This window comes from Nematolebias whitei, chromosome 19, assembly GCF_014905685.2.
Source record: "Nematolebias whitei isolate Nwh7 chromosome 19, NemWhi1, whole genome shotgun sequence".
In the NCBI taxonomy this organism is placed as follows: Eukaryota; Metazoa; Chordata; class Actinopteri; order Cyprinodontiformes; family Rivulidae; genus Nematolebias; species Nematolebias whitei.
The window spans coordinates 33,634,896-33,661,105 of record NC_056516.1 but is presented as its reverse complement, the minus strand read 5'-3'; the positions used below and the strand labels follow the sequence as shown (position 1 = coordinate 33,661,105).

The window sequence follows — 26,210 nt, the reverse complement described above, 5'->3', positions numbered from 1 at the left end:
ACATATATATATATATCAGACGCTCTAGCTAAAAAGCTACATAGGTAGCGCTCCGTCTCCCTCATTCTGAGCCATGTCCACTTTTTGAAAACCGTTGGTACAAACGGCATGCGACACAGATGTGCACCCCTCCCCCCTCAATAATATAATCTGGTTACACCCATCGTTTAAGGAATTATGCTTTCTAGTTTTTATATTGCTTAAAAGTAGAGTTTCCTCAAATGATTGGGGTGGCCCATTGGGATGGCTGAACAGTCACCCATGGTGGCAATGGCCACCAATGGTCATCCCTTTGCTCCACCATTGTGCCTGGTGATTGCTCAATCTGAGATACCTCAAACATGAGCACAGTGCAACTCCTACCCACTAGAACATCTTACACTAAAAAACATTTAAGGTTGACTGCCTTAGATGAAAATTCCTGATACTTTTGTAACCTCGGCTTCTCAATAGCATGTGATAACATTCAGCTAGAGAAAATTGATGCACATGTCTGTTCAGTTCTGATAGACAGGTTTGTTTTACATTTATGAATAAGCCTTTATTGTTAATAAATACAGTTCCTGAGATGAGCTCAGCTTAGTTTTGCCTCCTCTGTGTCCCTGACAGAGTAGGAGGACAGGGACGCTGGCCTCCACTGTACGCAGTCGGACGTTTTGATGATAACGGAAGCAGAAGGAATGAAGGAATGGTTGTTGAGGCTTGGATTACTGTGATGTGATCTGCACTGATGCTAATGGAGGATAATCACTGAACTTGGTCAAACTTTCCTCCACTGCTTAGCAGCGCGTGCGGGACAAAAACAAAGTCTACCCGTCAGGCTCTTCAGTTTATCAGACGAGTTGTACCACATTATGATGCTTATTACACAGAACGATGCTTGCTGGGAAATTACGTGAGAACCTGAGACTTTTGGTGGATCAGAGTGGAAGTTTTGGAAGGAGACAAGTCACTCATGTTGCAGTTCACTGCTGCTTCCAGCTCTTTGCTGTTCAGCTCTCATTTCTTCACCCTTTAACTCCGACACAGACACCGCTCTTGTTTTGTAATTCTCCATCTCCCATTTTTGCCTTCTTTCTTCTTCCTTTCCAGTTCTTGCATCACAGCCTCACTTCTCCCCCTCAGCTTCCTTCCTCGCCTGTTTTTCATCTCAACCTGCTCATCCTGTCCGTTTTAATCTTCCCGCAGCGTCTCCTCTCCGCTCTGTCGGCTCTGCTGACCGTAATAAATAGAGCACTTTTGTCTTTTGTGCAGCTGCAGGAAATATTGTTTCCTGCGTCTGTGTGGAGATACGGTGATTTTCTGAGGTTGGCTGAAAACTGTATTTTGACTTTATCTGGAATCAGCGATAAAAACGTACCGTTAAACCTACTAGGAGGTACAGGAGGTACAGGAGAGACAGTCTGAATGCAACCTACAGGGATGATCACAACTAATAACGGACATTCAATGGGCTGATAACATCCGAAGTGGGTCCATACCACCATATGAGCACTATGATCTACAAACTCTGCAAATTTCTGATTGGTCTGAGGAAATCCTCACCTGTGAGCATGAACCGCTTCAACAGAACCCACCAACGCACGCTCTTGTTTTATCAATTTGTCTGAAAGTCCAGTGTGTAATTTGCAATTAAGTCACAAATATTCAAAATGTATTCTATGTTTGAATATGAAAGACATACCTAAAAACTAACTTTAAGAGGTGGAGTTTCTTAATAGAGTGGGGTTTGATTAAATTATTTTTTCTGTCCCAGATCAAATCAAGACAAAAAAACGGTTATTTCAGGTAACAGAGTTCTTAATGTGTGAAGTTTTTCTTTAATTTTCTTTAAGTCTTTGGATGACGAAGTAATGAAAAGAAGAGCTTTCAGTTAATCAACACCGACTTTAACCTACCCAGTGACTGGAGCAGAAGGCTCACCTTCTACTTTGATCGAGTGTCTCCGAAAAGTCGATGCGTTCAAAGACACGCGACCACCTCGTCTCCCAGCATCGATCGATGTGAGGAGACAGATCAAGAGGAGACGGGCGAATACAAAAGGCTGTCTGTTGAGAAGAGTGGCACATTCAGTCTGCCAGGAGATCAATACGGGGATTATGTATGCCTGCTGGAATATTTGTGCTTGACATTGATCTGGTTTACATTTGATGGAAGTGTTGGCGCAACGAGACAGCCATGACTTATAAAACAATCTAAAAACGGCCAATGCTATAGATCTGAGAGTGCAGAACGACTGAAAGTGGCTGGATTTAGAATAAAACTCAATGTTTGATTTGATCCCATTGACAGCCTCTTTTTAATTACATCAAAGCATGACATTTATTTTGAAAAGATATGCCTGTTTTAACATGAGCCACTCGAAAGGCAGACGGCATTCCAAAAGATTTGGGTGTTTTGTTAGCTAAATACTGGAAGAAAACTCAGAATGGAAAGTGAATCCTCCATAATGGGGTCCTGGGTCTAAGTAGGCCAAATTGTGTCTGTGAGGAGACGAGCTGACCCCGTCAAATTATCGTTGGTCCTAGACAGCCAGGGGCCTCGGAGAAAAGAGGTGCCAGTTAAAAGTGTAAACACTGTCTAGACAAGGAAAAGAGGAGGATATGCGTTTAGAAAGACAGCTTAGGAAGAGAAAGCTTTGAGAATTTACTCTGTATTTTATCTGGTATGGTTTGATGCACTTTAAGATGAGACTGCAAACTGGTAAGGGACAAACTATTAAATTAATTATTATTATCAGTTCATGTCTTGGATCTTACTGTTTCTCTTTACAATTTGTATTTTTGTTGGATGTAACTGGGACCCTGTGTACATAGTTTCATTCCACCTCATGCACCACATGTGATGTGAATGACAATAAAGAACCTAACTGCAAGTCAGAACAACGAATGCACAGAACATTTCATGAGGTTTATGAGCAAAGCAAATTGTGGCTGCTCCAGCCCATTTATTTTAAGTGCAAGCAGCTTAAATTAACCAGCCGGATCATGCAGAGACTCTCCTTTAGGTGATTTGTAGACTCCCCCAAACTTTTTGTTTGAATCTAAAATCACAACGTGACACTTGAACATCTTCTCAATTTCATTGATATGTTGTGGCGGGATGAAAACACACACAGATGCACAAAGAAACAGAGCAGCTCCTGACAGCTCGTGAAATCAAACGTGTTACTTTGTGCCACTTTTTAATCAATAACCCCAAAGTGTCCTGTAGCACAGCCCCGCTAGGCGACAATCGATCTGTGGGTATTAGGAGATTTTTTTTGACATTCCTTCTCTATGCCGCAAATCGAAGTAATATTTTCATGTTTATCTCTCGAGGAAAAGGCTTGTTCTATACCTCAAAGAGCTAAAAAATCAACCTCATCTGTAGATATCATCGGTCAGAAACACCAGCAGGTCACCGGTTTCAAGGAAAGCAGAAGCACAAAAACATCCGTAAACAAATCACGCAGCCTTTGAAATGATTATGAGCATATTAATTTGTGCCCAGTTGTTTATTAGACATGTGGACATACAGGGGAATGAGACCAAGGGACAGAATAAACACAAACGCAGACTCTAAAGGGTGAAAAATCTGATGGTGTTGATGTGAAAATTCATTATAGCTGTAAAAAAAGACTAAACTAGCTCAATGAAGACAGGACATTATGCATTACCACTGAAATTAGAGCTATTTTAAATGTTGTTTATGCTCTGACTGTAACTGATTATTTATAATATGTCAGTTCAGGGATGGAAATGGGCTTATTTTAATCATACCAAACGCATGAAAAACCTTTTAGCAGGAGTTTGTGCCGTTGCTTTGCTCTCTGCACCAGCTATGAACGAGGCCAGTGGCTTTTTTTGCCCAGTATCTCCTGCCTGCTCTGAAATGAGCATGTTCTGTGCGGAGGCTGCACAGGAACGTCGGCAGCGTCATCTGCAGATCAGCAGCGCAGATCAGTGATCGAGAACCAGCGACACATTAACAGCTAAAATGTCAGCCATCTGCCAGATTCAGGAAGCCGAAGAAGCCGCTTCTCAGCAGCAGCTGCAGTGTCCCCCCCTAAGAAAATGATCTTATAGAAGATTCAAGTTTCTTCAGGTTTTGTATAAAACCCTCAGCATGGCAACAAAATCCTTATTGATTCATGTATTAAAGCAAGTCAACAAGAAACATTTATTAACAAATAATACAAGTCAACAGTCTGGTCAGTAAGCAATACTGTTGCACAATTTCTAAAATATATATACGCAGTAGTCCCTCGTTACTTCGCGGTTCGTTTTTCGCTGAGCCGCTCTATCGCGGTTTTTCAAAATAAGATTGGACAAGACACACAATCGTCTGATTGATGGATGAGCCGCATGATCGGCATGAAATTTTTATTTAAAATGAGTTATTTAAAATTATTTAGCACCTGCTGCTGCACCTGGGTGCAGCCCACAGCTGGAGGAGAAACTTCCTCCTGCTGCGTGTCATATCTCCGCTCTGCAGCAGAGAAGTGGGCGTGGCCGAGAGCGCTGGCAGGTGGCAGAGAGCAGCCGAAGGCAGAGAGCACAGATCATAGCATGCTGTGCTCTTTTAGAGCGTTTAGAAAAAAAAATATATATATATATATGATTTTTATATTGGACATTTAGTGCATGAAGTACATAAAAAGTAAGGTTTTGTTTTTGTTTTTTGCCACTGGCAGAATGTAGCAGACATATCAGCTATTAATTCCAATGAGACGGTGCAAAATTTAATGAAATTAGTGTTTGACAGTGACAATTGAGTTTAATTAAACTTCTTTCTTGATCTCTATCCAAATTTTCTTCAAAACTATGTTTGTTTTTTTTACCATTTTATAAATTAAAAAAAAAAAACAAGCATTTTCTATCAATCTGAGTCCACCAGAAGAATGAGAAAATGTAGAAATGCCTACATTTATGGCAAAATATATAAATGAATACTACTTAAATAATTTGGAGTTGTCAATGTCTTACAGAAAAATAGGCTAAATCAGTGTTTTTTGTATACTGTCAATCAATAGAACAAAATAAACTTAAAAAAAAAAAAATATATATATATATATATTATTATTTTATTTAATTTATTTATTTTATTAAATGAGTCAACAGTGCAACAAAAATGTTCCTGTAGTAAACGCAGCTTACAGACGAACCCATCAAATGATTATACCCAGACTATTAAGAGGCCACAATGTACAGAGAATAACATTCAAATAAATACTGGTAGTATTAAATAAATAAGTTGCACATCCAGTGGACAAAACCTAAAAATGCTACACTGTCCAGCACCAAAACTAAACTGTGATGTTTTGCAGTCCTGCTCCAGGATCTCTGTAATGACCTGCCTATAGAGTTTATGAGAATTTATGTTTGTTTTCCCCCGCCACATTCCCCAGATCTCTTATGCAACAAAACACATTTACAATGTGTTTACACTGGAGACTTCCAGCATAAAGTGTAGAAAACAAATTATCTAGCAACTCGGTGATTCTGTCACGCTAACGTTGACCCCAAACCACAAGTTTCACCACCCAGCTGGATATGTTGTTTCGGAAAAGATACACCTTAAAAAGTGTTTTTAGTGCCGTCAGGTGATAGAAGAACTAATTTAAGGAGATGCTTACTGATGCCTCAGGATGTTTGAATGGAACTTCAGGTTATGTAGACCAACAAAGTGCACGTAGTACATTTCCCCAGAAATCCTTTTCAACTTTTGTCCCAGTTGGGCTTCCTCATCCATCCCTCCACTGTGACTGCAAGTGTTAAAGCTTCAAAGATTTACAACCGCCGGACGTATGACCCTTCACACAGATGAGCAGAGACGTCAAGAGTTTTATTGGTTGCCAGATTGACGAAGACTAAGTGGAGTAAGAGGGAGGGAAAGGCAAAGACTGAAAGCCAGGGCGAAAACGCTGAACAGAGAAGAAAAAGAACTGACACGTACTTGAAGCCCGGCGCCATGTTGGCACAGCTCCCGGTGCGAAGCCAGATGCAGTAAGGATCACGGGAGGCCAGGCAGGCTCTGGAAAAATACAAAAAGAAAATACATGTCTTCTTAAATACAACCTGATTTGGTTCGTCGACACTATGCTGATTCAATGATGGGGATGTATTACTACTACAACTAATTCCTTAATTTTATTCTTTGCTGTTTGTTTTCATCAGCTAAGCCAAGTGCTTCTAATTCCACTTAAATTAATTTTTTTGTAAAGTACTCTGTAGCTAAAGATTATTAAACCAATCCAAAACAGTCTACTGTAACAATTCTGGGAGGTGGTGGACCAACAGCAGCCATTAGGAGACAATCGGTCTGAAATGCGCATCATTAAACTGCAATGCTCTGCTAAACATGACCTGCGTATCACCAATAAGAAATGGAATTTGGGTGATTGAATGCATACATGTTTAATATGAGAATAGATTTTATTTCAGTGAAACAAAGACCTGGACCTTAAAACCAACACTGAACTCATAAAAAGTCCTCTTACCAAAACCAAAAGGCTTTTTGTTTCAGACCAAGTGGACGTTCGTATTCCATTTGTAATCCGTATTGGTTTGTCATGTTTTACAAGTGTAATTCTTAATCTTATTTTTGTAGTTGCATGTTTTACTGGGGCCAGCACGGTGGCATAGTTTGTAGAGCTGCCACCTCTCAGCGAGAAGATCGCCCTGGTTCAAACCCCGGCCGAGGGCTTTTCTGGGTGGAGTTTGCATGTTCTCTCCGTGCATGCGTGGGTTTTCTCCAGGTACTCCAGTTTCCTCCCACAGACCAAAAACATGCATGTTAGACTGATTGGTAACTCTAAATTGTCCCTAGGTGTGAGTGAGAGACTGAATGGTTGTTTGTCTCCATGTGTCCCTGTGATGGACTTGTGACCTGTCCAGGGTGTCCCGCACAGTGATTGTTGGACATGGGTACCAGTGACCCCCACGACCCGAAAAGGAAGAAGCGGGTAAAGATAATGGATGGATGTTTTGCTGTGTTTGGTGTGAACATTATGGTTTTGTCTTGGCTTTGTCACTGAGCTCATCAGTGACACCTGTTGTCAAACTGCTCCTTCGCTTGAACTTAATGAATGCTGGATTATCACTGGCTGGGCACTCAGGATCAGGAGGGGCGCCTGGAGAGACGGGGAGAGGATACGTCCCACTGCTCGGCTCCTTCCCTGCATGTCTGTCAGGTCTGCTGCAATGTGTCATGGTCCTGGTTTCAACTCTCAAAGTCCTCAGCTAAAGGAAAGTGCTAATTTTCTCTTACGGATTATGTGGGTACCAGTGGGATTACTTGAGCGGCAATCAGGCCTCTTCTTAGTCCCTGTTCCGTATTTGGTGAAGGATGTGGATGTGCAGCTGGGATGCACAGACTCTCACCAGTGCAACAGCTGGAAAGTAGGCAGACAACTCCACTTCCTGGTTTGCTGGCTAAGAAGACTCATCTGTACCCCATGTCGATGGGACTATACCAGTACTGTGTCATCATCTCCCCTGGCTGGTGTTGGGTATTGAGTGACCAACTTTTAAACAGACGTTTCTTTCTGAACTGAGTTGTGATGACTGATCTATTCGTTAAATGGCGTTTGTGAAATCTATTATGCATAACCTGATTTTACAGATTTTAGCTCCTCCAGCCATCCGAGTCTGTTTTAAATCATGTTTATGAGGTTTTTATTTTTGTTAATAGACAAAAGTTGAATTTTCTATTTTGTCTCAAGTCCTCACTGTGTTTGTGTGATCGGAAGGTTGAACCTAATTTGTGCAAAAAGCGACTTGAGGCGGCGACACATTTTTATATTTTAACACTCAAGAAGCTAATTATCTGTTCTGGTTTATGCTTTTTCAATGGGTTTAATGAAAGATGACACCATATTTAGTGTTTATTGTATCTGTGACGGGCTGGGGACAAGAGTTTTACATGATACTGTGCAGTTCAACATCCAGGACTGGTTGGGCTCTCCTGACTCCTCCAGATGGACCTCTGCGTTGACCTTATTAAAGTTACTAATACACATGCAAAAAAAAATGGGCACCACATGCTCAAATATATTCATAGCTTTTTCCGGTACTCAAGTTTGGTGCTCAGCTCGTCTTTAGGTCCTTCACAGCTGCTTTTTATTGACTTTTATAAATAAACGTATATGTTTGTTTTCACTGGGATTTTAGGTTGTAACAGCAAAATGTATTCAATGTGCAAAGTTTCTGGATGTTGGAATGACGATAGAGCACGGCCCAAACAGACGTAGATAGGAACACTGTTTAGACTAAGCACATTTCAATGAATCAGAAGTAGGCATAACTATATTTAGACCACAATACATTGCAGAATACTGACTGAGCATGCACACTAAAATTGTAAAAAAAGGTCAATTCTGATTGGACTGTTTATCTTATGATCCTGCATCCACAGAAGAGGTCCAACTCTCCTGTCAGTGGGCGAGGCTGGGATTTAATTTGAGCTTTCTTTTAGTTCTGGGCATTTTGTTCAAATGTTTGACTTTGTCCTTTTAGGTACAGTTTGAAATGTTAAACTAGCTTACTGCCAGGTGACCTGAGTGTTGGTTTGAGGCCTGTCTTGTGGTGACTGGTGAATAAATGTTTGTTTCTGGAGACAGACCCAGAAGTCTTATAAAAAATATTGTTCTGTTACTTTGCTTTAAGATAATGTAAGAGATAAGATAAGATAGAACTTTATTGATATTGCAGGAAACTGTGCCAGAGTTTCAGTACAAAAGAATATACACAAGGAATCACACAAGATATATAAATCACAGAGTATAAAAATACCAATACCTTTAGTGACTAAAAGCTTTCCCTTATCATTGATTTTTGTTTGTTTGTTTGAAAAGGTTGCATCAATAGTTAATTTCCTCAATTGGTTTGGTTATTCAACTTTAAGTTTTTAATCGTTTTATTTTATACAGAGTCTTGGTAAAATATTTATTTTATCTTTATTTGCTTAACATTTGATTGATTTTGTTAAATGTGCAAACCAGAAGTATTAGTAATTTGTACCATACTGGTACACTCTATTTGTTCTTTTTTGTTAAAACCCAAACAGACTAAACAAAAAAAAATTAAAAAAATAAATCTAAACCAATTCCATTTAGTTTAATGTTACTTCCCTTTTCCCGTATCTGAGCTGGTCTGTAACAGTATTCATTTTTACAAAGGATAAATGAAATATTCTACAACAACTTGTCATGCAACTCGAGGTTTTGATTTCAAAGGCTAATGACATGGCATGTCGTATGTATGAAGAAAAGCTGTTTGTTTCTCTTACAGAGTGCTGACACGACAGACTAAAACAGATGCTTGGTACCACAAAATCACATTTATTTTAACATTATTAATTTATTAAATAAGTTCTAAAATTTAAATTTAAATTAGGCAAACGTTTAATCACAAGAAAACGTTACATTTGAACCAAGTCAATTCACCATAGCATCCACCGCCTTTAACGGTGTTATTCGTGACTAATGCCAAATTATTTCAATCCAAATTGTTTATTTGAATCGTTACAAAGTGAGAGCTAATGTAGCAACCTTCACATTCATCCTGTCGCAATTTCTCTTAATTTTGGTTCCAGACAGATTATTTTTTCAGAGTATGTAGCTGTGTAAAAGGATAAATCATCAGAAGAAAAACAATAATCTGACTGGGACCGCGCTCTGTATTTGCATGATGGAGTTACAGCTGGTAGAAGCCTCTCTGTGCTCCTGCAGCTGGTGCCACACCAGACTGGCTGGCTTTCATTCATCCTACTCAGTAAATAAAATGAGCCTGATTAATGGCAGTGTGTGTGCGTGTGTGTGCGCGTGCAAGTGATGAATGTGCTCTAGTTTGGGCAGTGAGCTCTGTTCGTATTAGTCTAACGAAGTCTATAATAAGGTTCTATTTTTTCCTCATATTTTACTACGCAAACTTCCAATATACCCCAAGAACATGTTTCTATCATATTTATTATGTTGCCAAATTAGGCTCCAAATTCAAGATTAAAGTGCATTTCCACAGTTAAAATTGTGTTTTTGTCAAATTCAGAACCCTATGTTTCTCCGGCTGCAAAAGGCAGCTTTGATTTAACATCACTGTACACCTGAGTGCCGTTTCATGTCTCCTGGTGAGACTAGTCGTTCCTTACTTTTTACAGGATCCGTGCTGGGTGCAGCGGCTGAGCGGTACTCGAATGACACAGCTGGTGAACGCTACAAACAACGCATGATGGTCTTTATCCAGCTCCAAGCCCAGAACCCTCCTGTCCTCCTGACCCTGAACATTGCACCTGGACACATGCACATTGAATGAAGATGATGTAATCTTGTATAAATATTTCAGCAGCTGCAGGGCGCAGGTTAGAAATGTGAGAGCAATACTTTGAAGGGTTGTAGACGTCAATGTCCTCCAGAAGTTTGGACCCAAAGCTGTCATTTGGATGTGTGCTAGCCAACACTTTGAGGACTCGTCCGTCGTCTGAGCCGAGGAACATCACCGTCCGGTCCTTGTGAGGGCCGGCTGAAACATCCACCACAATCTGGGTCAACTTGGACCTGGAAAAAAAAAGAGAGAACATTTTCAAGTCTTCCTTTATTGTACCTCGCCACAGAGCGAAGAGAGGGAATTGGAAATACACGTCATCTGTTTGTCCATCGATCCCTGCATGTTGTGAGCACGATATCTTAAAAAAAGAAGCGTTTTATCAACTTCTATTTTGGTGTGAGGCTGCATGTAGGCATAAAAAAAGTTGATAATTGGGCTGTTACGTAAAAAATACAAGATGGCTGCCACCGTGTGTATATATATATATATATATATATATATATATATATATATATATATATGTAAACCAACCACCCCTAATATTTAAAGAAACTAATCTTTCTACGTTTTATATTGCTTAAAAGTATAGTTTCCTTAAATAATTGGGGTGGTCCTTGGGGTGGCCAAAGAATAATATATGATGGCTAAGGCCACCACTGGCCACCCACTGGCTCCACCTTTGCAGCTGACGGTGGATACAATTGCTCTGTCCACTTGCCAGGATGCGTCATTTTGCACTGCCTTGGACAAGTAAAAAAAAAAATATATATATATATTACCTCTTCTTCTACACCATGGTACTCCTACCCATTGAAATATATTGCACCAACATTTACTTGCACTCCCAGTCCAGAAAAAACATTAATCTCGAAAAATACAAACATTTACTAATTAAGTTGGTAGGGGACATCAGCTTGTTTAAGACTGATTTACACCTGTCCATTACAACGGATGAAGCTCAAATAAAAATAATTTGGAGATTAATTCTCCTTTTCCAAAGAAAACTTCTCCAAATTGATTTTTTTAAAAACTATTATTAACCTGTATTTAACGAGGCAAATCCCACTGAAAATCCAGATCGCTTTTGCAAGAGAGACCAGATGAAAGTAAAAAATATTGTTGTCTTTAATGCGATGGTTTGTTTTGTATAACTTTTATCATTAATGCTTGGAGGACCAACTTTCTGATGCTGAAACTGACCTTGGGTAAATTACTGTAAATTAACTCTAGTGGAGGCTGCTTAGTTTCATTAAACAACTTTGTTGTTATTTTGCTTTATAGAAGCCAGTCAACACCAAAAACATTTATCTGCATGTCTGGAAGTCAAGGAAACACAACAAAACTGATTCTTCCCCCAACAGCTTACTCTAAAGTGGAACAAGCCAGTTCTGCTTGTGATAAGATGGTCTCTTTGGTACGCCCCCTGAATAATATTAAGTCATATTACGCTGATCAGTTGATAAAACAAGATTAAAATCCCTTCTTGGATTCTGCGTATCTGCGCCAACATTTGTGATAATCCATTAATTAAACGATCATGCGGTGATCTCATCTCTGCTTGGCTTCTGTTATTACTTTTATTCCCCTTCCTCCTATAAAACTTGGATTAAAGTAAAAATAAATCTAAGCTCATTTTTGTTTCCGGTGCTCTGACCATTCTACTCACTGTCGTTATATAAAAGAGTCAGCAGAACCGTGCTGCTCCTCAGATATCTGCATCATCATTATCTGGGTCAGCTCGGACCTCTACAGCAGAGAGGCTAATTTGAACATGGAATTAAGAATCCCATTCTCATTTCAGACTGGTAATTAGAATCCATCAGAAACTCATTTAAAAATCTGCAGGCGGAGATTAAGAAGGTCAAAGAATTTCAGAGCTGCCGAGTCAGAGGGAGACTTCCTGTGAGCCGGCGACTAATCATGGCTGATACCGATTATTATCCTCAAGGCTTCAGGTCAGGATGGTGGATTCACTGCCGCTCAGAGAAGCTGTCATTTCCTAACTTACCTCTTCTAGGTCCACTTTAAAGTTTCTTCTTTCATGTTGGCCATTTACAATTCATTCCATTTCGTCCCAGGCTTCCAGGACTACATGGTTTAACAGTTACCTTGGTGAAATAAAACTAGAGACATTTCAATTCCTGCAACCATGAAATGTGAATGCTTATTGCTGAAGAACTTGCTGAAAAACAGCTGAAATTAGCTTAAAAAAAGTTGAAAAGTAGCTTAAAAGGTAGAATAAGCTTAAATTAGCAGAAGATAACAGAAAATGTTTGCTGAAAAAAACAAAACTAGAACAAAAAAGTGGAAGTTATCTAAAAAAAAAGGCTGAAATTAGCACAAAAAAACAGCTGAAAAGTAGCTAAAAAATCATAAGGAAGCTTAAATTACCAGTAGAAGTGGAGAGAGCACATTTTTGCTGAATCAGGCTGAAAAAAGTTGAAACGTGTGAAAAAAAAAGTGGAATTAGCTGAAAAAGCTAAACTTTGCATAAACCGTTAAATAGTAGCTGAAATAAGCTGATAGAAGCAAAACAAGTTGAAATTAGATAAAAGTTAATTAGGCTGAAATAAGCAGAAATGAGCACAAAAAGTACAAATGATCTGAAAAGAGCTGAAATAAAAAAAAAGAAGCTGAAATCACAACAAAGTGGACAGAGCACAGTTTTGCTGAATTAGGCTGAAAAATGTTGAAATGAGAGCAAAAATGTGGAATTAGCTAAAACAAAAGCTTAAATTAGCATTAAAAAGCCATACAGCAGCTGAAATAGCAGAAAAAGATAAACTTTCAGAAATAAGCTGAAAGGAGCATAACAAGCTGAAATTAGCAGAATGATTCTAGAACACACACACACACACACACACAAAAAAAAAAATCAATGCTGTAGTTAGCAAAAAAAATCTGAAAGGAGCACAAAACAGCTAAAAAAGCAGCTAAAATTAGCTGAAAAGAGCTGAAAAAAAATGGCACAAGGAAGCTGGAAGAAGCTGAACCAGAACAAAATGTGAAAGGAGCAGTAAAAGGTTGTAAACACATCTAAAGATTTGAAGGATGTAAAATGAGCTCAATTTATTTTCTATGATTTTAAAAAAATGGCAGAAAAGGCTAAATATTTCAAAAAGCTAAAGTTGCACCAATACCAAAAGTTACAGCAGGATTGTCCTGAAAGAGCTGAACGTTTTGAATATGATTTGTTGAAATAGCACAAACTTTGTGGAAAGAGAAAGATGCTGAAAAACGAACAGAAGAAAAATGAATCACAATAGAGTGAATGCTTCTTAAACGTTCACACTATTATTCTGCTGATCGTACCAGTCAGTGGGAGCTACACTTAATGTGCTTTAAAGTTAAATTTGACTGGATTTCAGAACTGATTTATACCTATAGCTGCAAATGTTGGTGTAAAACCCCTTCAAGCTACATAAGCTTTGAGTCAGAGGTTCAATGTAGGTGTGAGCCAGTGAATATGTTGCTTATCTTAAGCAGCAGACTCCTTTCCTTACACCGTTTACATTAGGCGTTACATTTTTCAACATTCTTATTTTGCCAGAAAATGACTATCTCAATGGTTTCTGTCTGCATGCATAACCAGGCAACTTTTTATGATTTGAATCATGGCATGTCTGTTTTTCTTGTATTCTTGAACAGACTTTAAAAGTTTCTCCAAAAATATATATTAAAAAAGAAAATCTACAGCACTTTGTGCACAATGATGCAGCCCAGCAGAGCAGAGTCGAAATCCTGTGGCCCTGAAATAATCCGTTTCCTTTGAGCAAGTGATGACATTGTAATGTTTAATATTTAATTTCTCTGCTTGCATACTTTTGAGGCGGTTTTAAAATGTCAACAATCTCAATAGGCATGTTATAACCAGTGAGCATGTGTGGTATTAATACCTGCTGGAGGTCCGAGTGAAGCAGGGCTGATCGTTGGCTGAGGGTACAGCTTCGTCCATGAGGGGATACGACTTGATGAAGGACAACATCTCATCTGGAAACTGCACTGAAGATTTGTAATTTGAAGCTTGACCATCACCTGCACAAGTACCAGGCCTGCAGGTAAAAACAAACAACAAATTATGATCTGCTTTAAACATCTAATATAGAAAGAAACGAGGGTCTAAAGCAGACAAATTTATGTAAACCTGGATTTATTTTGATTAACTTCTCACCTCGGTCTGGGAACATTCTCGTCTGGTACTGGAGTCCAGGATGAGTCGCTGGTCCTCTGCTCTTTGAACTTTCCATTGAAGACCTTTTCGATGTCGTCCATGTAAAAGGTGCAAACCGCCGAGCCTGGGATACTGAAGAAACGCAGAGTAAGACATCCAGGCACAAAACCATTCTGCTGGAAGGTTGGATTAAAAAAAAGAGTTTTGAGAGTGCATGAGTGAAAGAAAGCTAAAAAAAAAAAAACATTAAAGTTGGAAAAAAGTCTCAAAGCTGCCCTGACTCAGTTAATCCAAAGAAAATTCAGTGAAAACCAACGGTTCACAGGGAGAGACTCAACAAATTATACCAGAAAATGACGACAATGAGGTCAACGTTAAGCAAAAACAGTCAAGAAAAAGCAGGGCCTCCCTTCCAATAATAATAATAATAATACGATTAAAAGCTTTCGAGTCAGTTTTTTTTTGCATTTATTTAAATTAATGAAACACAGCCCTATTTTTGTTTAATAAAAATGTGATTCTCCTGTAGTATATAAGCTAGCATACTTTGCAGCCACTAAATTCTCATCAAATCCAAGTCCTGATGATACCTGTAAGTACAAAACACCACTTTGCTCCAAAAACCTGCCTTGAACGTGAATATTTAAGACAATGTTGCAAAAACTAAACCATCTTGCACCATAAAGTCCAAAAATGTCTCTGCCGAGTTTTAGACAAGAATCCATTCATCAAATTCAACTTGTATAATCCAAACAGACGGTACACTTCTTGAGAGAGACCAGCTTCTTTACCACTGACTCGTTACATCACGTTAACACGACGAGAAGAAACCAATGCGGTCAGCTACCTGAAGAATTATGAGTGCTTTGAAGTTAAGAAAAAGAAATAAATAAAGAAGTGAAAATAATATAAAAACAAACAAACAAAAAACATAAAGAAAGAGAGAACCCACCAAAAATGCCATTTTCATTTTGCATATTATGTAAATTTCTACCTGTGAAGACCCTCTTTGACATTTTATTATCCCTGACCCAAATTTCAGCATGGACCCACTTCCAACATGATAAACTAAGTCCCAAGAGTGAGAACCTGTTCACCACGTGCACAGGTTTTAAATGATGTCCTCATTTCCAGAAATGTCCCTGACTGACAGAAATAACTGCTTCCCAACAATAACCAAAAACCTCCCTGCTAAAGAAATGTTCACACATTTTAAAAAGGCTTTGGTTGTCCAAATTACAACTTTGACACAAACTATGTCATACTCGCATCTTATTTTCCCTCAAAAATAACATACTGGTATATTTTTGTCACACTTTGTAAAAGTTATAAAATTAAAATCAAATGCTTCATCTATAAAAACATTTTTGTCTAATGAAATAATTGCGAAAACATTTCTAAACTGCATTTCCCAATTGTTTTCCATAAATCTCATGTAAATGTAACCATATTTTGCTTTAACGCACACATTCCTGACGTCTACTTACACCTCTATGCCGACGATACATTTGTTTATTGTCGAGCGAAAACAGTTGCTAAGGTTTTCTCTACAGTCTTCATTTGACATCATCCAGTCTGACCTATTCCGTCTCAAACTGGTGAAAATGCTGACAAAACCAAAGGGATGTCGTTTTCAAACAGGAAGTTGGTGCCAGCAGTTCTTCCTCCAATCTTATCCATGCATGATGTTCCTATCGAGTTTGTTGAGTCTTACAAATATATGAGAATTTTAGTTAATAATAATACTCATGTGTTGTCATTGTTTGTTCCCATACATTGGTGAAATTGGCTCTCTGCATTTAACCCATCCACCCCCAGGAGGAGCAGTAGGCAGCTATTGAAGGCACCCAGGGAGCAATTGGGGATAGGGTGTCCTGCTCAGAGACACCACGAGATGTGCAATGACTGAGGATCAAACCTGGGAGTTGCGGGTCCCGAGTAGGCTGCCCTGCCTCTACACCATCTTGGACCCCATGTTGATGCACATCTCTCTTTTAAGCCACGCACTGAAAACTTGATAAAGCAACTGAAATTAAAGCTGGGTTTCTTTTTCAGAAATGGATCTTTACGAACTCTGAATGCTAGAAAATGCCTTGTAGCAGATACTTTCTTACTGGCTATTGACTATGGTGACATTATTTACATGAATGCCTCTGCCAGCTCCTTGCAGATGTTGGATGCTGTCTACCATGGAGAGCTAAGATGCATAACTGATTGTAACTACCGTACCCATCACTGCACTCTGAACTCCATGGTCAGTTGGTCATCATTATCTACACGTAGTCTCTCACAGAGGTGCATTTTCATCTATAAATCACTCATTGGTCTGCTGCCTTCATATAGCTCCTCCTACATCAAGTCGTCAGTGCAGTTACAGCGTGCACTCTCAGGCCATCATTACCTGCAGCGTCCCCTCAGTGCAGACTGAGCTTGGTAAAAAGGCCTTTTCTTACTCTGTTCCTGTATCCTGGAACACCTTGCAACAAGATCTGAAGCTGTCCACTTTGATTTATTAAGGGGATTTTAAACAATTAATAAGGTCAATAGAAAAATCAAAGCAAACATGTTCTTGTTTTTAGTATTCTACCTTGTTTTACAAGGCACATTGATCTTATTGTTTTATAACACTACCTTTTAATTTAATTGCATTTCACTGTTGTTTATTGTCTGTCAAAAACAGTTCTCTCTTGAAAATGAGTCCTTGTGACTCAGAGACTAACCTGTATAAATAAAGGTTGCATGAATGATAAAACTTCTAAACACCTAGAGGTCCTGTAAATTTGAAGCTCTGCCCCCCCTCCCCTCCCACCGAGGAAGTCTGCGGACCTATCAGAGGGACCCAGCTGAATAAACATTGTGTCATCATTTCAAGACTCTTGGATTCTCTCTGGCGCTGTCCTAGGTCGACCTCGGCACGCCCAAGAGTGTTTACGGATCTCACCAGAGGGAACTGATTGATTATACCATTCTTATCAGAACTCCTACAGTTCTTCTGGAGTGTCCTTGGACACGCTCACTGCTCTTGTCGTCTCCCCTCCCCTGCAGAATGTCTGTGCCCCAATGTGCCTATGTGTGGGGTGTGTTTTTCAATTTCAGGCTATCTTTCCTCAGCCATGGAATAAGAGTCTGTTAGGAATATTTGTTGCCTCCAAATCCTATACGTGTCACTTTCATTACTTTTTTTGTCTATACAACTGTTTAAGTAGTCATCCCAAACATGAGAACATTACACCCCCTTATAGATTATACCTGTTGGCCTGAGTGGTGAAGACCCCGATGACTGCAGGTCTCTGATTGATCTGCAGGACATTGGTGAGAGACTGAAGAACATCGAAGTAGAAGAACGAGTCTCCAGGAACTGAGCAGTTCAATCGTGCCTGAACACAAACACAGTGCTTATTTTACGATGGTTAAACACTCTGAAGCATTCTGCAACAACACAAAAGCTAACAGATGAAGTCTGTTAAATGGACAACGTCAATGCTTTTTAAAGATCTGAGCAGCCGAAGACCTGTTTAGGAAGACAATTTGTTTGTTGTTGCTCATAAAAGTGATGAAATGTGAATAAACGTGGGTTAAAGCTCATGTAGGGTGTGTTTGACCATCACCAGTAGGAATAACTTATGGTTCCTATCCAATCAATGAGAAACACTCATGTGATAAAATTGTGTTTTATTACAGCCGTCTGCTCGTACCTGATGTTCAAAAGGCTATGCAGATTACTAGAGATAAAAACACATTTAATTATTAAATAATATCAGTAAAGCATTAAATTTTCTTCATGTTGTATTTTTTTTAAGCGTTTACCAGTGCTGAGCCACATTTAGCCTTTATATAAATAAACATAAAGCAACATTGCTATTGTAAGACACCACGGTCTCAAGAGACTCATTGAAACAAAGGTGTAGCCTGAAGTGTTACAACACTGTGATACTTAAATATATGATTTTTTTAATTGGCTTAATATGCTCAGGTGTAGCTGCTGCAGATCGTCGTGAAATATGGCAAAAACAATGACCAAATTATCCAGCCGGCCTATCGAAGTACTCCAACTGAAACAGGTGGTGTTCTACAAGAAGACGGGACGTAAAGGAGTGAAGTTTAGTTACTTCACATTTATGAAACTCACCTTCAGGAAGGAAGTCCAGTATCTGTCCAGAACTCGAGGGGATCCTCCGTTATCATTCTTACAGACTCGGGCAACTCGAGAAAATACAACCTGCAAGCAGACAAAAAAAAAAAAAAAAAAAAACCTCTTTCAAAGTGCAAAAAAGAACAAACAAATGGAAACTTTCAGCTAAACACACAAACAAAAATTTGTTTACATAGTTCTTACAAAGTGATCCTCAACGTATCAATCATCACTGCAGTAATAGAAGACTAGAACACTGACAATGTGTGAATGTGGACTTTAGTTTTTGTTCTGGCTCAGTAGCTACTTTACAGCTGGAAAAGAGGTTCTCACACACACCTTGCCCAGGGCTGTATATTCCACTGCGATCTCACTCAGGAAAAAGTAGACGTAGTTACCATAGTCGATGGCGTGCAGGAAGTGAGGCTCTGCAGAGAGAGGGGGATAACAATCATCTAGTTTCTCAAGTTTCAAGGTAAAACTCGTTTCTTTCCCTCCAACTATTTTCACCTTCAGTCTGTGCTGCTCGAAACAATCCTGCAGTTATCAGCAGGGAGAAACATTTTTTTTTTTACACACCTTTACTTTTTTGTTGCCAAGACTTTGCCTTTCCCCAAATTATTTTCTAAAATCCAGAGAAGAAATTTCAGAATAACGATGAGCTTCATTAAACTGCGGCCTGTTCTGAAGGATCAGAATGCGAGGAGCGAGATGGGATCAATGATTATCTTTTCTCTTAGAAACAATGAGAAGGTCTGGGCTTGTGCAGACCAGCATGGTGGTCTGATCCTCACATATGAGAAAACTATAACTGGTTAACTTTGTGTTGCATAGTGCAACTGACTTTTCTACGGTGGGTTTTGTTAACCTTTTAGAGTTATTTGCAATTTAAATGCAATAATTATTTAGCTTAGATACATATAAAAGTTATAAAAAAAATAAGAACATTTTCTTGTGTATGTTAGGGTTTTAAACATGCGACAGAGTATTAGGGTCACGTTAAGAAAAAAAATACATTACGAGAAAAAAGTCAAGTAATAATGAAAATATAGTCATAGTATTATGAAAATAAAGTTGTATGACAATAAAATCACAAGAATAAAGTTGTAGTATTATGAGATAAAGTCATAATATTACTAGGATAATGTCATAGTATTACGAGAATAAAGTCGTACAACAATGAAATCATATTACGAAAATAAAGTTGCAGTATCACAAGAAAATAAGTCATAATATTACTAGAATAAAGTCATAATATTACTAGAATAAAGTCATAATGTTACTAGAATAACGTTGTACAAGAATAAAATCATACAACAATGAAGTCATAATATTACAAGTATAAAGTTGTAGTATCACGAGAAAATAAGTCATAATATTACTAGAATAAAATTGTACAATAATAAAACAAAGTCCATGCTCAATAATCCAGGTATACAATCCAACATTTTTCAGTCAAGTTGTAATATTATGAGAATAAAGTTGTAGTTTTACGAGAATAAAGTCACAATAGTACTACAATAAAGTCGTACGAGAATAAAGTCGTACAATAATGAAGTCACAGTACGAGAATAAAGTCGTAGTATTATGAGAATAAAGTCATAATATTAATAGAATAAAGTCATACGACAATAAATAATTATAATATTACAAGACTCAAGTCGTAGTATCACTACAATAAAGTCATACAAGAGCAAAGTTGAAATAATGAGAACAAAGTCATAATATGTGACGACTAAATCCCTCAATGCAGCCATTAATTGCAGTGTCATATGGCTTCAGTTTATCATAAGAATCCATATGCACAGTGCGTTGGGACCCTGCTATTGTAGCAAAAGAAGCAATAGCTTCCAAATCCGTGTGGTTCTTTCTTTGAAACAGACTTAGATGTTTGCACAATCGTTTCAACGACCTGATACTTATAATTATCTGATGTTGATATGCTAACAGAGAAAGTATTTCCTTATTTGTAAAACCAATACCAAAGTATAACTTAACAAGATGCTCAGCATTTCTAATTTTACCACAGTTGTAAGATCGTTTTTTTCATGTCAGAGTTCTGATAATATTACAACTTTATTCTGGTAATATCACAACTTTATTTTGACTTAATTCTCGTAATACTATGACTTTCTACTTGTAAGATTATGACTTCATTGTCGTACAACCTTGTTCTCATAATAATATGACTTTATTCTCGTAATTTTATGACTTTTACTCGTAATGTTTTTTTTTTTCCTTAGTGTGGCCCTAATACTCCATCGTATAAACATGCTGTTTTTTTAGGACAAAAACATGCCATTACAGATAATTTGATATATTTCCCCAATTTATGCTTAATGTAGGTAGGAAAAAAAAAAGTTCAATTCAGTTTATTTATATAGCATCAAGTCCAAACAGAAGTCTTCTCAGGGCACTGTACAGAAACATTCACATACATTAAAAAAGCCAATTAGTAAAAGTTCTCTATCTAAGGAAGGCAGCAGATTGATGTTCTACATTAAATCGCTGAGCTCGAGCTTTAATTTCAGAGCGTTTACATCCCGGTTCCGCCTGTTAACGTGTAGGAGGACAACAAAAGAAAAGACAGAAAATCTGCAGCAAGGACATCAGTCAATTACGAATGCACCTAATTCATTTCATTCTGAGAAAAAAACAACTAAATCTTCTTTCACATTCTCTTTAGAGAGAAACTAAAGCAAATATAAGCGAAAACTCTGTACTTCTATCAAGCATTGAATAACTAATGCCTCTGGCTTTGATGAAAACTGCTAATTTCTAAATGATGTAAGATGCAAATGTGATTAAAAAAATAAATAAATAAATACAAATGTTAAATGTCAGGCAGTGATATTAAACATGTTTCTAATGAAGCCGCCATCAGGCTGATTTCTGGGACGTACCTCGGAGCCACTTGGAGTCGTATTTAACGGTCCTGAGCACAGGTCGGCCTTCGCCTAGGCTTCTGTAGATGACGGCATCGCTGGCTAGGAAGTCCGTCATGGTGGCTGAATAGAAGTCTCCTCCTGAACACAACAGAACTTTGTGAATTCTCCTCCTCTTAAGACAAACTCAATTTTAGAGAGTACTTTCAAAATGATCGTTGTATTCAAGTATAGACTTGCAATCTATAAAATAAATTTCAGACAAGAAGTTAAAATTTAATAGCAGGTCAACTGTTACTGCACTGGTTATTGGTCTCTGTGTGCATATTTTATTGGTGATGTTTGCAGAAAGTTTAAAATAGTTAAAAAGTTGTATCGTCATCAGTATCGGGGATCTGCTCTCCAAGTAAATGTTGCCTCACCAGCAAACAAGCCAACGTTGGACTGATTGGACTCAAACGGACATCGAGCCTGACCGACCACTTCCTCCCCAACTTGCTCCAAAGAAGTCATCTGAGAACAAAAGGAAAATAAAATACATTATTAACACTATATAAAGAACTAAATACCAAAAAACTAAACAAAGTAAGAAGAGCAAAATGATTTTGGAGTTGCAAAAATGTTGAGACAATCAGTAGCTGTTTGTTCAACGTAGGGGTGCCGAATTCAGTTGCCAAAAGGAGCCAAAATAAAAATAAAAAAAAAGTCTGAGCCATGGGCCACTTTCAGCTGATCCATTAACTCGAGTCAGATACCCGATATCTTTTCTTGGTTGCAGTTTCATCAACAAGAGTTTGATCTGTCTCATTTGACGTTATGTTACTTTTTCCACATCAGAATCAATAATGACAGAATGACCCAACCTTCTTTCTGGCTTCAAGGTTAGCCAGCTGGCAAGAGAAGTCTATAGTATATTATGTATTTATCAGTTGTTTTAAAGAAAAAAAAGTAGAAGATGTACAATATTTTACATTTAACTTATTATCTTGGGGGACCAGATTTGACCCGTGGCTCTAGAGTTGGAAGCATTTTTGAAAAATGTTCTTATATCTGCAGATATATTTTGTTGTCTTGAGCAAGACGGATGCTTTTCTTCCCTCTCCTGTCTCCCTCCTGCTTTTTTCCTGTCTGTTTTGTGTAACAGAGCTTCTATTTACACATCTTTCAAATCGTAAACCGTTGTCATGGATCTGGTCTGCTGGACTTTCAAAACAATTGATACAATTTTTTCTAACCAAGCAACAGGGTCCTGGAGAACCCTCATGCCCCACTGAGACACACGCAGCAGGGTACGTCATGGATCCGTGGGGAGATTGGAAGTCGATGTGCCTTCCCGTATTGTCTCAGGAAGACGCAGACAATGTTTATATCACTGGAATCCTGATAGCAGGGTTTCTGCTTTTTGGCACCGTCGGATACCTATGTTACCGGCTATTGAAGAAGATGGCTGCAGCAGTTTCGGCCATGGCAAAGCTACCGAGCATATGTGAAGGTTTGGTTTGTGCTTTGAGTACTCAAAATCAGATGATGTATGAGCTAAATCGTAAGATGAAAGCGATTTGTGAGAACTGTAGGCCACTTGCAGCTTCTGGGACTCGTCAGCATATTGGGGATGACCTTGGAGGGAGCTAATAAGCACAAACCAGTGAAATGTCCACAAATCTGGCCATTTTGAATCATCAAAAGCACCAGCATAACTCAAGGCTGATGAGAAATAACATTCTGCCTGAATAAATATCAACAACTATGGCTTATCTGAATCTGACTCCCCCGTCGGGCCTTGCGGCAGGACACATTGTCAAATTTCTCCTGCGATGTGTGCAAACTAAGGAAGGCTCTGCTCTATCCGCCCCCTGCCACATAATTTCTGTGAATGTTTATCAGAGCTGTACCGGCTGACAGCAAACATCTTATCAGGACTATGGTGCTATCTGGAAGTGCTTCATGGACAAATCTCACCATCTTGTCATCAAATGCATAATGTGTCTATAAATGTGCTTGCTGGCAGAGTTTTTTGATGTCTTAAATCGTAGGATAATGGTATTACAAAAAAGATCTCTTCACTTGAAGAGATCTTTTTTGTAATACCATTATCCTTTCCTCGTGGCCTTTCCCCTTTTCTATCTAAATAATTATGGATTGCACTCTTAGGAGCAGCAAAAACGTGCACTCTGCCTATCTTTCAGACAACTGTACAAACATAATCTCACTGTACTGTACTATGGTGCAATGATAATAAAGTTTATTCTGATTCTGATGATGCTGCTAGTTAGCCAATGTCAGCTAAAGGAACAGTCGTTTTTAAAATGATGCTTGGTTAAAGTTAATAGTGCCTTATAAAGCGTGACATCAGTCATAGAGCACAAAGTGTGGGAAAAAGGTCCAAAGCTTACAAAATGAAAGCCCATTCATTTATCCATGCATCCATCCATCCATTTTCTTTACCCGCTTATTCCATTTTGGGTCACGGGGGTCGCTGGTGCCCATGTCCAGCAATCACTGTGTGAGGGGCGGGGTACACCCTGGACAGGTCGCAAGTCCATCACAGGGCCACATAGAGACAAACGAGACAAACAACCATTCACTCTCTCACTCTCACTTAGGGAAAATTTAGAGTTACCAATCAGCCTAACGTGCATGTTTTTGGTCTGTGGGAGGAAACGGGAGTACCCGGAGAAAACCCACGCATGCACGGAGAGAGCATGCAAACTCCACCCAGAAAGGCCCCTGGACCGGAATTTGAACCAGGGACCTGCTCGCTGAGAGGCAGCAGCTCTACCAGTTGTGCCACTGTGCTGCCCCCATTTATTTATCATTTTTCAGAATATTAAAACAACTCCTTTGCAATAAAACTAAAAATATTTCCTTCACCTGGACAAAATGTGCCTTTTCCTCCATCCTCTGTGCTCTATGACAGATGTTTACAGCTGATAAGGTGCTAACTACTTGACAGAACAACATTTTAAAATGACTGGACTATCCCTTTAGGGTGGAAATGCAACAGAAAACACCAATTTTCGAGTCACCAACTCATCTACAAGCTTTGCAGCCCTCTGAGGTACCACGTTTAGCATCCAGCTGCAAATGACTTTTGAATTGTTTCTGAACTACAGTTTAAAACTAGTCATGCACATTGTTCCAGTAACACTCAGAGGGTGATGCTGGAATGAAAGATTATAGTCCGACTTGTATGACAAAAATTGATCTTTTTAAGAATATACTCCATTTAACCATTCACTGAAAAATGCAGTAACTATTGCAGAAACAAAAGCCTTTATCTGAAAACACAGCTAGTTGCTGATGGAAGAAAAGCTTCATTGACATTTAAATAATATGTTGATGGTTTTATTTCAGTTCATTATGCTGCCGAGCTGATAGACCTCTGATAATATTTCTCTGTTGTTTTATTCCAGTCAATTATGCAGCTCATATTGTTCTAGCTGAGCTGATAGAGCTCCTCCCTCATCTCTGCAGCTGTGGCGATGGCACTGTTCTCCGAGTATGTTAGCTGAGTCTCTAACAGGGAGTTTAGCCTTCTGAGAAGCCTCATAAATACACCTGTCTGCTATATTCCCCCTGGGGAAGCTGAAGCTCTTCCGAGCTGCAAGTGTGGGACTCGCTGACCTTTCTGTCAGCCTAGTTTGCTGTTTTTAATTCAGAATATATCCAACTTACCCTCCTCTGTTCTACCTCCACCGTGAAATGAGTTTTATATAAATCGTCTAACTGTACAATTCTTTAAGTTCACAGTTCTCAAATAAATTACACTATATTAAATAACTCTTCTTGGTTTGTTATTAGAGCCAAACTACAGTAGCAGTAGGTCCTAATTACCAGCAGTTTAACTGGTCTTCTGCTGCAGGTGTGCTTAGAAGGGATTATATGTACTGTAAGACAAGCATCTATTAAAAGAACCCCATTGTTTCCATATTCCTCTAAAGATATTCCCATCATGAAGACAGCAGCCTGATAATTGGTTTAATTATTTGCATTAAATCAAGGGCTTGAAAACAAGCAGGCGCAAACAAGATTAGTCTAAAGGAGTCTAAAACTGAAATGCTAACGTGTATAAATCAAATTAATGATTGTTTTTTCATAGTAAATATTTCATCTCTTCATTTAAAATTCCATTGGATGGATTATGGAGCAGTTTGGCACCATTTAGAAAGTTAAATATATTAAACAAAGCAAACAAACAAAAAAAAAAAACCCTGTTCCGCAAAAACGTTTAACAAGATCGTGGTTTATATAGCAACAGAAAACAAAGTAAGATGAGACATCTCTCTTTCTCCAAGAGCTACACGTCTGATTTTAGATCCACACTCTTCAGAAGCAGAAAGAAAAGCTGCTCGTCTTCTGGCAAACGTGTGGCTTTTTCCACCGCCGGAGAGCTCAAAGCATACGAAGATTCTGCTAAACAGGGTCATCAGCTGCCAATCAATCTGAGCACAGCTGCAAAGCAGGAAAAATGAAATGCAGTGATGGATTGACACCTGAGGTTGTGAGATTTATGAAGTTATTATTATTATTATTTTACTGAGACTAGGCATTCAGGTATGACAGGAGGAAACACTGTCAGAATGAAAGGCATCCTGTCCTTGAGACACATTTCCTGCTTATTATATTAAAGAAAAGAAAAAAGGTGCAGGAATTCAACAGATGACATGGTAATGAGTGAGTGAGTGAGTGAGTGAGTGAGTGAGTGAGTGAGTGAGTGA

At 38.6% G+C, this 26,210-nt stretch overlaps 1 protein-coding gene across 1 annotated transcript in view; it reads right to left on the bottom strand.

Moving 5' to 3' along the window:
* The window catches only part of LOC119425755 (semaphorin-6D), a 120,500-nt gene that overhangs the window by 57,103 nt on the left and 37,187 nt on the right, over positions 1-26,210 (bottom strand). Inside the window, exons 7-16 of the mRNA XM_037693302.1 lie at positions 21,915-22,005; positions 21,511-21,633; positions 18,947-19,035; positions 18,605-18,694; positions 17,725-17,852; positions 14,476-14,607; positions 14,201-14,356; positions 10,361-10,534; positions 10,129-10,269; positions 5,938-6,015 (exon numbers count right to left, since the gene is read on the bottom strand). Coding sequence (XP_037549230.1) covers positions 5,938-6,015; positions 10,129-10,269; positions 10,361-10,534; positions 14,201-14,356; positions 14,476-14,607; positions 17,725-17,852; positions 18,605-18,694; positions 18,947-19,035; positions 21,511-21,633; positions 21,915-22,005 — 1,202 coding nt within the window. The remainder of the gene's footprint in view (positions 1-5,937; positions 6,016-10,128; positions 10,270-10,360; positions 10,535-14,200; positions 14,357-14,475; positions 14,608-17,724; positions 17,853-18,604; positions 18,695-18,946; positions 19,036-21,510; positions 21,634-21,914; positions 22,006-26,210) is intronic.